The 12,500-nt window shown below is 38.8% G+C and overlaps 1 protein-coding gene across 2 annotated transcripts in view; it reads left to right on the top strand.

Moving 5' to 3' along the window:
- LOC113828268 (mucin-2) overlaps positions 1–12,500 on the top strand; it is a 139,766-nt gene that overhangs the window by 4,657 nt on the left and 122,609 nt on the right. For both annotated transcript variants that reach the window (XM_070118757.1, XM_070118758.1), the window contains exon 2: positions 76–123. In XM_070118757.1, the coding sequence (XP_069974858.1) occupies positions 91–123 (33 nt within the window). In that variant the 5' untranslated portion in view covers positions 76–90. The remainder of the gene's footprint in view (positions 1–75; positions 124–12,500) is intronic.

Raw genomic sequence — 12,500 nt, 5'->3', positions numbered from 1 at the left:
TAAAAACATTGATACATCATCAATTAACAACATTAATAATTATGTATTAATGATAATATTTTTCTTTTTTTTTAGGTTTCGCACAGCAGGATGAGGTTATTCCTTTTATTCCTCGTCACAAAGGTAAGCAACAATCCGTTTATTATCTATTTATCTATCATTTATTATTCATTTATTATAGTTTATTATCTATCTATTCATGATTTATTATCTATCTATCATAGTCTATCATCTATCTATTCATTATTTATTATCTATCTATCATAGTCTATCATCTATTTAATTATTTATTTACTATTTAATTATCATAGTTTTTCATGTAATGATTTATTATTTATCATTTATTTATTATAGTCTATTATCTATTTATTTTCTATTTATTTATCAGTCTATTATCTATTTTTCATTATTTATAATTGATTTATTATAGTCTATTATCTATGCATTTATTATTTGTTTATCATAGTCTAGTATCTATTTACATCTCGTCTTCTTTATCTATATGTGTGTTTATCTATCTATTTTACAAAGCTAATTATTCGTGTGTCATAAATAGATATCAAGTTTATGACAAGAAAAACCAACCCATTTTTTTCTTGTCTTTTTTTCTTATTTTCTCAAATCAAACCTTCGCGTGTCACAAACAAGTGTCACCTAATGGGAAAATGTAACATCATAGACGTGTCAATTACGGTTGTCATGTCATGCCACCTTTAGAAACAGGGTGACACGCCGTCTAGCATGTAATCAAACCCATGTCATAACAATAGCAATATGTAAGCGTCTTTTTCTTGTTAAAATGTCATGTCATGTTCAAATAATCGTATTTTTTCCACTTTATTTAATTCTTTTTTCTTCGTATCATGTTCAAATAATTGTAAATGAATTGTATAAATAAATAGATACAGAGGTAAATAGATAGATAGGTAGATAGTTAATTTTTGTATTTAATATTATATGAATAAATAGATACATAAATACACAAATAGATAGATGGATAGATAGTGAATCCTTGTATTTAACACTTGTATGTCAATTTCTGTAATTTTCCCACTTCATTTCATCCTTGTGTCAATCCCTGTATATTGTTTCAAAAAGTGACGTGACTTAACATACCATTATATAAATAGATAGATACATAAATACATCGATAGATAGACAGTGAATTCTCGTATTTCATTATTATTTCATTATTCATTTCCAATTTACTTCATCATCGTGTGTCAGTTTCTGTATATTGTTTCAAAAAGTGACGTGACTTAACATACCATCATATAAATAAATAGATACATAAATACATAGATAGATAGACAGTGAATTCTTGTACTTTATTATCATTTTATTATTCATTTCCACTTTACTTCATCCTCGTGTGACAATTTCTGTATATTGTTTCAAAAAGTGACGTGACTTAACATATCATTATATAGATAAATAGATACATAGATACATAGATAGGTAGACAGTGAATTCTCGTATTTTATTATTATTTTATTATTTATGTCCACTTTATTTCATTCTCGTGTGTCAATTCCTGTATATTATTTCAAAAAGTGACGTGACTTAACATACCATTATATAAATAAATATATACATAAATGCATAGATAGATAGACAGTGAATTCACGTATTTTATTATTATTCTATTATTCATTTCCACTTTACTTCATCCTCGTGTGTCAGTTTCTGTATATCGTTTCAAAACTAAGTGACGTGACTTAACATATCATTATATAGATAAATAGATACATAGATACATAGATAGGTAGACAGTGAATTCTGGTATTTCATTATCATTTTATTATTCATTTCCACTTTATGTCATCATCGTATGACAATCTCTGTATACCATTTCAAAACTAAGTGACATGACTTAACATACCACCGCTTGATTAGATGAAACAATGAAAAGATTCGCTTCATTATAAAGTTTATTGCCTTTGCTTAAGATTGAGAAAGATTGGGTCGTGGATTGTGACCTGTGATTGTGACCTGGGAAGGGATTGTGACCTGTGGTTGTGACCTGGGAGTAAAAAGAATGAAGTAAGGAAAGTGAGGAAAATGGAGTGGAGGAGAGAGAGGAAAAGTGAGGAGAGTGAAGTGGAGAAGAGGATAGGAGTCCAAAACTAAGTATAGGAAAAGTGAGGAGAGTGAAGTGAGTGAGGCGAAAGTGAGGAGAGAAGGAATCCACAACGAAGTGAAAGGGGAAAAAATGAGGAAAATGAAGTGAAGAAGAGAGAACGGCCCTCAGAGAGTGAGGGGAGAGGAGCACAACCATGAAAGCGACGAAAGGACTAAAGAGGTGGGGGTTGGGGGGGGTGGGGGGGGGGGGGGTTAAGGAGGGGGTGAATGGGGGGGGGGGGGGTCATGTCTACCTCATGGACGCCCTCGACCTGTGACTTTCGAATGGGCGGTGACATGACGACTTCCACGCCCGCGGTATTGTAATGTTAAGTCATTTGAGGGTCGAGAGGAGACGAGAGAGAGAGAGAGAGAGAGAGAGAGAGAGAGAGAGAGAGAGAGAGAGAGAGAGAGAGAGAGAGAGAGAGAGAGAGAGAGAGAGAGAGAGAGAGAAAGTTAGATAGATAGAGAAATAGAGATAGATATATAAATAGACAGAGAAAGATAAATAGATAGAGATGGATACAGAAAGAGACAGATAGATAGATAGACAGAGAGAAAAAGACAGATAGTTCGATAGATAGAGAGAAAAAGACAGATAGTTCTATAGATAGATAGATAGATAAATAGATAAATAGACATATAGATAGATAAATGGATAGAGAGATCGACAAAGAAAGAAGTAAATAAACCTCTAAGAAATGCAGAAAGATACAGCCAAAAAGAACTCGAAACTCCCTCGCATTCATGAGGACTCAGATAAACAGATAAATAGATAAATAGACATATAGATAGATAGATAGATAAATGGATAGAGAGACAGACAAAGAAAGAAGTAAATAAACCTCTAAGAAATGCAGAAAGACACAGACAAAAGAACTCGCTCAAGGACTCTGGGATGGTCATAATGAGAGAGAAAAAGACGAAATAAAGAACGAAAGAAAGGGAGAGAGAGAAAGAAAGGGAAAAAAGGAGAGAGAGAGAGAAAGAAAGAGAAAGAAAGAAAGAGAAAGAGACAAAGAAAGAAAGAAACAGAGACAGAAACATACAAACAAAAAGATAAGACACAAAAAAGAGCAAGAGAAAGAGAGAAAACAGAGGAAATACAGTATAACAAAACAACAACAAGGGAGGATAGTAAAGAAGAAGAAGAAGAAGAAGAAGAAGGGAGGATAGTAGGAGCAGACGGAGGATAGGAAGGATGGGCGAAGGATGTACCATTATTCATGAGGACTTGCTCAAGGACTCTGGGATGGCCCTTCCTGGTACATCCTTCGCCCATCCTTCCTATCTTCCGTCTGCTCCTACTCTCCTCCCTTCTTCTTCTTCTTCTTCTTTACTATCCTCCCTTGTTGTTGTTTTATTCTGTTTTTCTTCTGTTTTCTCTCTTTCTCTTGTTCTTTTTTGTCTCTATATTTTTGTTTGTCTGTTTCTGTCTCTGTTTCTTTCTTTCTTTTTCTCTCTCTCCTTTTTCTCTTTCTTTCTTTCCCTCTCTCTCTCCTTTTTTCTTTTTCTTTCTTTCCCTCTCTCTCTCCTTTTTTCTCTTTCTTTCTTTCCCCCCTCTCTCTCTCCTTTTTCTCTTTCTTTCTCTCTCTCCCTTTCTTTCGTTCTTTATTTTTTTCTCTCATCTCTCTCTCTCTGCCTTTCCTCATACCCTCTCTCCACTCCTTTTTCTCCCTCCTCCCCCTCCCTCAACCCAACCCCACCCTCCTTCCCTCCACATCACCCCCACCCCCAACCCCACCCCATCCTGTAAGAAGGATGGCATCTCGAAGACCCTTACACAGGTCAGGGACATTGCCTCTCCCCCCCCCCCCTCCCTCCCTGACTGCTTTCCGCCTCCCTCCCTCCTCCTAATACTCCCTTCCTCCTTCTTCTACCCTCCCCCTCCCCCTCCTTCCACCCTGACTCCTACTTTCCCTCCTTCCAATCCTGCCTCCCTCTGTCCATCCTTTCTCCCTCCTTCTACCATGACTCCTCTCCCTTCCTCCCTCCTTCATCCTTCTACCCTCCCTCCCTCCTTCGTCCTTTCTCCCTCCTTCCTTCCATCCTACACCACCTCCTCCCAACCCTTCTTCCCTCCTACCCTCCCCCCACCCTCCTCCCAGTTTTTCCTCCCTTCCTCTCTCCCTCCTTCCTTCATCCTTCCATCCCCCCTCCCTCCCTCCCTCTCTCCCTTCCTCCCTCTCTCTCTTCCTCCCTCCTTTCCTCCTTCCCTCCCTCCTTTCCTCCTTCCCTCCCTCCCTCCTGCACCCCCCGGAGGACATAGCCAGGGACGCTATGCTGAGGAATCCTGCTTGGGTAGGATTAGTGATTAGGGATTAAGGGATTAGGGGATTTTACAGGTCGTCTGGCAACGCTGGATCATGGTTGTGTAATATTGTTTTATTTGTCTGTCTGTCTGTCTGTCTGTCTCTGTCTATGTCGTCTTTTTTTTTGGGGGGGGCGTATTTTTTTGTTTTATATTTTGTTTTGTTTATGTTTGTCTCTCTGTGTCTGTCCGTGCAATAGTATGTCTGTCTGTCTCTCTATCTATTCATACACGCACATGTATATAATATATATATACATACATAAAATATAGACGGATAGATAAGTATATATGCACATGTAATGGGGTAATATACCAATACATGTCACTGTCTTCGCCGTAACGAGCAAACAACAGCGTCATATTCTCCCACCTGTTGTTCTGAGGCGACTGAGGGTTAGGCAGGAAGGAAGCGGCCGGTAGGGGGCGGGGCTAATGAGCGTGACGTCATCGGCTAAAAGCGCGGGCTGATGTTAGAGAGTTTCGAGATATTTTTTTTCTTTAGATTTACGATCCCTTAGATGGATTTGTTTTGTTTCTTCTTTAATTGGCGATTTAGGAGATTTGGTTTGTTGTAAAGGTGTTTGAGGTTTGGGTTGAGTTAAGGGAGAGAAAGCGAAAGAAAAAATAGGATAAAAATTGAAGAAACAGGAAACCCCAACGTAAAGAAAAGAAATAATAATAAATAAATAAAAAAAAATTGTGTGAAAGCAATGTTACTTCTTGGTGCAGTATGACGAATGGAGGAAGAAGTTGCTTGATGTGAAACGTTCTTAAAAGCATGAACTAGTTTGACCTGGCTTGTGTGTGGGGAGGGGGGAGGGGGTGGGAGGAGAGGGAGAAAGATTTCACATACCTCAACCCCCCCATGGGAAGGGGTGACGGGGGGGGGGGGGGGGGGCGCAGGAGGCGAGAGAAGGAAGGGGTGGGAGAGGGAGAGAGGGAGGGGAAGGGGGAGGGGGTGAGCGAGAGAAGGTAGGGATGGGGAAAAAGGGAAGGAAGGAGGGAGGAAGGAGGGAGGGAGGTGAAGGAAGGAAGGAAAGAGGAAATAACCACGAAAACAACAAGGAAGAAGGAAAAGTTAAAAACGAAGACAGGCGAAAGAAAAGTAGAAGGAAAAATAGAAAAAAAATATAAGAAAGAAAGAAAACTAAAACAAAGTAGGAAAACTGATAGACAGATAAAAAACACCCGCACACAAGAAAGAAAAACTAGGAAAAATAAAAGAAAAAACAGCCTTAAAATACAAAATTAAAACAAAAGAAAATCTAAGAAAGCTCAACCTAACTCAACCCAAGACCGTTACACCCCATAAACCTCAGTCTCGAAGCCAAAGCGAAAAGGGACTGTCACGCTAGCACTTTTTCCGTCAATATTTTTTTGACAATTCTCTGAAATTTTGTCCATTTTTGAGCGAATTGTCGATTCTCCAGTCAGACGACAATGATCGTTTCCGTCTGAAAACCTTTCCGTCAACTTTTTTCAGCCAAGCAAAGTCAAATCAAGACCTATATTCGAGAATGTTTGTATTTATGTTAAATAAAATTGTCAAAAAATTGATGGAAAAAGTGCTAGTGTGACACGGTCTTAAGGGACTGAACGGAAACCCCCATAATGAAGCCTTTTAAAGCCAATGGGAAGCTGGGGAGACAAACGCATCATAACCATAATGATTCTTAATTGTATTGCAATGTTGAGAACGAGAAATTGCAACGGATGTGATTGCTGTCAGAGCGGAGATGAGCAGATGAATCTAAAATATACTTTGGATGAGTAAAAGTTCTTGATATGATAAGTATCTGTATAAAAAGATGGTAGATATAAGTACACTGGATGAGTAAAAATTATGGGAATATTAAGATTAAAAAGGTAGATATAAGTACACTGGATGAGTAAAAATTATGGGAATATTAAGATTAAAAAGTTAGATATAAGTACACTGGATGAGTAAAAATTATGGGAATATTAAGATTAAAAGGTTAGACATAAGTACACTGGATGAGTAAAAATTATGGGAATATTAAGATTAAAAAGTTAGATATAAGTACACTGGATGAGTAAAAATTATGGGAATATTAAGATTAAAAGGTTAGACATAAGTACACTGGATGAGTAGAAATTATGGGAATATTAAGATTAAAAAGTTAGATATAAGTACACTGGATGAGTAAAAATTATGTGAATATTAAGATTAAAAAGTTGGATATAAGTACACTGGATGAGTAAAAATTATGGGAATATTAAGATTAAAAAGTTAGATATAAGTACACTGGATGAGTAAAAATTATGGGAATATTAAGATTAAAAAGTTAGATATAAGTACACTGGATGAGTAAAAAATAAGTAATAATAAGATGGTTTCTAATACACACCAAAAGGTTACTTGTTCAAAACCTTATTATCGAAAACCAACTTATTATCCTCACAGACACCAAATTCCATAAAAAACGACAAAAAAAAAAAACATCATACAGCTTAGCAACATTAGATAGGGTTTAAATACACAATTTATCACAAACAGTATTTCTTTATATGATTCAAAATAAAAAAAATCCATAAAAACGACAAAAAAACATCATACAACTTAGCAACGTTAGATAGGGTTTAAATACACAATTTATCACGGACAATAATTATTTTTTTATATATGTGATTCAAAATAAAGATAAATACACAATTTATCACAGACAATATATAAATATTTTTTTATATGTGATTCAAAATAAAAATAAATACACGTTATCACAGACAATAAATATTTTTTTATATGTGATTCAAAATAAAAATAAATACACGTTATCACAGATAATAAATATTTTTTTTATATGTGATTCAAAATAAAAACAAATACACAATATATCACAGACAATAATTTTTTTTTATATATGATTCAAAATTTAAAAATTCCATAAAAACGACACAAAAAACATCATACAACTTAGCAACGTTAGGTAGGGTTTAAATACACAATTTATCACAGACAATAATATTTTTTTTATAAATATGATTCAAAATAAAAAACAAACAAACAGGTTTTCCCAGCGATTGTCCAGACAACCTTGTCATACTTTCATCCATCTTCTTGAGACGAAATTACGTTGCACAAAATAAAAAGAAAAGAAAAGGAAAGAAAAAGAAAGATAAGAATGAAAAAGAAAAGAAAAAGGGAGTGAAATAAAAAAAAAAGTGAAAAAGGGAGGTGAAAAATGAAAGAGAAAGAAAAAGAGTGAGTAAGATAAAGAAAAATAAGAAAAAGAAAAAGAAAAAGAAAGAAAGAAGTGAAACAAGAAAAAAAGTGAAAAAAAAATAAATAAATAAAAATAAAATGTGAATGGGGTGAATGTATCAAAACTTGTTCATCTTTATGATACGAGTTTGTTAATATAATTCACATTGTGCAAGATATTGATATTGCAAGTTATTAGTAGGATAGCAATCACGTGTAGTTACGTGTCTATATGAAAGTGCAAGTTAGAAATTGTGTGAGGAGAGGGGGAGGGGGAGAGGGAGAGGGGGAGAGGGAAGTAGGGGGTGAAGGGAGGTAGGGGTGAAGGGAGGTAGGGGTGAGGGGAGGGAGGGGGTGAGGGGGGTGAAGGGAGGTGGGAGGGGGTGAGGAGAAAGAGAGGGAAGTAGGGGTGAGGAGAGGGAGGGGGTGAAGGGAGGTGAAGGAATGGGATGAGGAAAGCAGGGGTGAGGGGAGAGCGAGGTGGAAGTGAGGGAGATGGGGGTGAGGAGAGGTAGGGGTGAAGGGAAGTGGGAGGGGGTGAGAAGGAGAGCAAGGTGGAAGTGAGGGAGATGGGGGTGAGGGGAGAGAAAGGCGGTGAGGAAAGGGGATGAGGGATGAAGGAATTGCGAGGAAGGGGTGAAGGGAGAGAGAGGGAGGGGGAGGGGGGTGATGGGAAGGGGTAGCGGCGGCGGAGGCTTGGCCAGACGGGGTGAAAGTGCGGCCCAGCTCATCCCTGTAACCTTGTGCACACACACACACACACACGTACACACACACACACACACACACACACACACACACACACACACACACACACACACACACACACACACACACACACACACACACACACACAGAGACACACACACACGTACACACACACACGCACACACACACACGTACATGCAGACTTGTTTATGCCTCGCATGAGCACTAAACAACACCTGTGTGTATCTGATTGTGAGGTAATTTGTTTGTGTCTTTTGTTCTTTGTCCCTTTCTCTCTCTCTCTCTCTCTATCTCTCTGTCTGTCTGTCTGTCTGTCTGTCTGTCTCTCTCTCTTTCTCTCTCTCTCTCTCTCTTTCTCTTTCGCTTTCTCTCACACTCTCTCTCTCTCTCTGTCTGTCTGTCTGTCTCTCTCTCTCTCTGTCTATCTGTCTGTCTGTTTGTCTGTCTGTCTCTCCCTCTCTCTGTCTCTGTCTCTGTCTCTCTCTTTCTTTGTTTCTGACGCTGTCTCTTTCTTTGTCTGTCTCTTTTTTTCTTCCCCTTCTCTCTCTGTGTGTACATGTGCATATATATATATATATATATATATATATATATATATATATATATATATATATATATATATATATTTACACACACACACACACACACACACACACACACACACACACACACACACACACACACACACAAATATATATATATATATTTATATATATATATATATATATATATATATATATATATATATATATGCAATATCAATATATATATATATATATATATATATAGATATAGATATAGATATATATATGCAATATATATATATCTATATATATATATATATACACACATGTATGTATGTATGCATGGATATAGATAGATATTTCCTCCTCAGCTCTCTCTTTCCCCGTTTCTCCCTCCCTTTCTCCTTCGTTCTCTCAGTCTCCCTTCCTCTCTGTTCTCTCGCTTCCTTCCTCCCTTCTCCCTTCCTCTCTCTCTCTCTCTCTCTTTAGTGTTTTTTCTCTCTATCTCCACAACCCAATCCTACCACATGCTTTCAACACAATTAAAATTCACGAGATGCAGCCTCCCCAAGACCATTAGGAGCTGGGGGGGGTATGGGAGAGAGAGGGGAGGGAGAGGGGAAGGAGAGGGGAGGGAAAGGTGGGATAGAGAGGGGGGGATAGAGAGGGAGAGGGAAGGGAGATAGAGAGGGGGATAGATGGGAGATAGAGGGGAGGGTGAAGGGAGATAGAGAGAGGGGGATAGAGGAGGGAGACGGGAGGGAGAAGGAAGGGAGAGAGAGGAGGGAGAGGGAAGGGTGAAGGGAGAGAGAGGGGAGGGAGAGGGGAGGGTGAAGGGAGATAGAGAGGGGGATAGAGAGGAGGAAGAAGGAAGGGTAAAGAGAGTGAGACAGGGAATAGGGAGGAGGAAGAGTAGAGAGAGAGAGGAAGGAGAGGTGGAATAGAGGGGAGGGAAAGGAGGAAGTGGGGAGACAGAAGAGGAACAGAGGAGAGGAAGAGAGGAAATAGAGTGATAGGAGAGAAGAGATAGAGAGGAAGAAGAGGAGGGATAGAGGAGATGAAGAGAAGAGATACAAGGAAGAGAGAGAGGAGACAAAAGAAAGAAAGAGAGGAGACAAAAGAAAGGAAGGGAGGAGACAAAAGAAAGAAAGAGAGCAAAGAAAAGTAAGAAAAAAGAGATAAAAAAGACATAAAAGGAAGAGAAAGAAGAGATAAAACGAAGAGAATGAGGAGACAGAAGAGAGAGAAAGGGGAAAGAGGGAAGGATTTTTGATATAATGAGCTACTTCACTGGACCTCTCGAGCAACAGGTAGGCCGGCTGTGGATGGTGCAATCCGTAGACAATTAACGGGAAAAGAAAACAGGTGGAGGAAGAGGGAAGAAGAGAGAGGAAGAGGAAGAGTGAGAGGGAAGAAGAGGGAAGAGGGACAAAGAGGAAGGAAGGGGAAGAGGGAAGAAGAAGAGGAGGGAGAAAGAGGGAGGAATAGGAAGAAGGAGGAAGAGGGAGAAAGAGGGAAGACGAGGAAGAGGAAGAGGGAAGAAGAGGGAGGAAGAGGAAGAGAAAGGAAGATGGAGGAAGAGGGACAAAGAGGAAGGAAGAGGAAGAGAGAGGAGGAGGAAGATGAAGAGGGAGGAATAGGAAGAGGGACGAAGAGGAAGAAGGAGAAAGAGGGAAGAATAGGAAAAGGGAGGGAGAAGAAGAGGGAGGAAGATAGAGAAAGAGAGAGGAAAAGGAAGAGGAAGACGGAAAAAGAGAAAGAGGGAGGAAGAGGAAGAGAGAGGAAGACTGATTGGGACTTGGATGGGAAAAGGAAATGTACGACTATTAGTATTTGTAAATATGTATGTGTTTGTAATTATGTTAGTATATGTGTTTGTATATGCGTGTGTTAGTATTTGTGCTTGTTTGTAAGTTTGCAAGTATGTGTGTGTTTGTATGTTTGTAATTCTATGTGTTTGTAAATTTGTAAGTATGTGCGTGTGTATTGTATATGATGTGGAACATACCTATGCGTTAATGAAATGTGTTTATATATTCATATATACAAATGTGTATGCATAAATGTATATATAAATGATTGTATGCATGGATGTACGCATGTACGTGTGTATGTATGTATGTATTTGTCCGCATGTACGTGTGTATGTATGTGCGTATGTAGATACCCATGTATGCACGTATGTATGAATCCATGTATGTATGTACATACCTATGTATGTACGTATGTATGTGTCCATGTATGTCCTTATGTATGTATGTATGTATGGACACATGCATGTAGGTATATACCCACGCATGTCCGTATATATGTATGTATCCATGTATGTCCGTATGTATGTATGTATGTATGTATGGACCCATGTATGTCCGTATGTGTGTATGTATCCATGTATGTCCGTATGTATGTATGTATGGACCCATGCATGTATGTATGGACCCATATATGCATGTATGGACCCATGTCTGTATGTATGTACCCACATATGCCCGTATGTATATATGTATGTATGGATCCACGTACGTATACATGTATCCACGTATCCACATCTCAACGACCAGGAACCTTCAGCAAAGACCCTCAGCCAAGCCGAGCGAGCCGAGAGCAGGTCCGGGCAAAGAGAGCAGGCAGGTGCAGGACAGCCTGGGGGCCTCAGCCGATATAATTGGACCTGTTAAATCGGCTTTTGAAATCCCCTTGTTCGTGTTTGTGGTCTGGGTTCCTCGGGCAGGTGTGACCTCTCACTTCACCGGGTGGAAAAAATACCCTTTCGGAAAGCGGTTGGAAAAGGGAGGGAGGGAGGGAGAGGGAGAGGGAGGGAAGGAGGGAGGGATGGAGGGAGGGAGGGAGGGAGGGAGGGAGGGAGAGGGAGAGGGAGAGGGAGAGGGAGAGGGAGAGAGAAAGAGAAAGGAAAGAGTGAGAGAAAGAGGGAGAGAGAGAGAGAGAGAGAGAGAGAGAGAGAGAGAGAGAGAGAGAGAGAGAGAGAGAGAGAGAGAGAGAGAGAGAGAGAGAGAGAAATGGTGATGATGAGGAAAACTGAGAGTGAATGATAAAGAGAGAGAGAAAGAGAGAGAGAGGGGGGGAGAGAGAGAGAGAGAGAGAGAGAGAGAGAGAGAGAGAGAGAGAGAGAGAGAGAGAGAGAGAGAATTTGCCGGGTATTCCCTACTTCCGCTTGACCTCTCTGTCACGCGCGAGAGTCGAGAGGGAATGGCACTTTCTTGCCCCTGAATAGAAAGGAAGGGAGGATGTTCCTGTGTTCTCGTGTTCTTGTGCAAGAGTTGTGTGCGTGGGAAACGATTGCGAAAAATTGTTAGACAGATTTTTTTTTATGAAGAAAAAGAAAAAGAAGAAGGAAAAAAAATTCGGAGAGAGATAAATCGAAAAAAAGATTTTTTTATGAAGAAAAATGAAAAAAAAGAAGAAAAAAATTCGGAGAGATAAATCAAAAAATTTGTTTTATATGTGTGTGTGTATATATATATATATATATATATATATATATATATATATATATATATATATATATATATATATATATATATACATAAAAATGGAGAGAGATTAGATCTAAAAATGAAGCGAGAAAAAA

The sequence above is a fragment of the Penaeus vannamei genome, chromosome 42, assembly GCF_042767895.1.
Source record: "Penaeus vannamei isolate JL-2024 chromosome 42, ASM4276789v1, whole genome shotgun sequence".
Classification (NCBI taxonomy): domain Eukaryota; kingdom Metazoa; phylum Arthropoda; class Malacostraca; order Decapoda; family Penaeidae; genus Penaeus; species Penaeus vannamei.
This window is presented reverse-complemented; position numbering and strand designations above follow the sequence as displayed.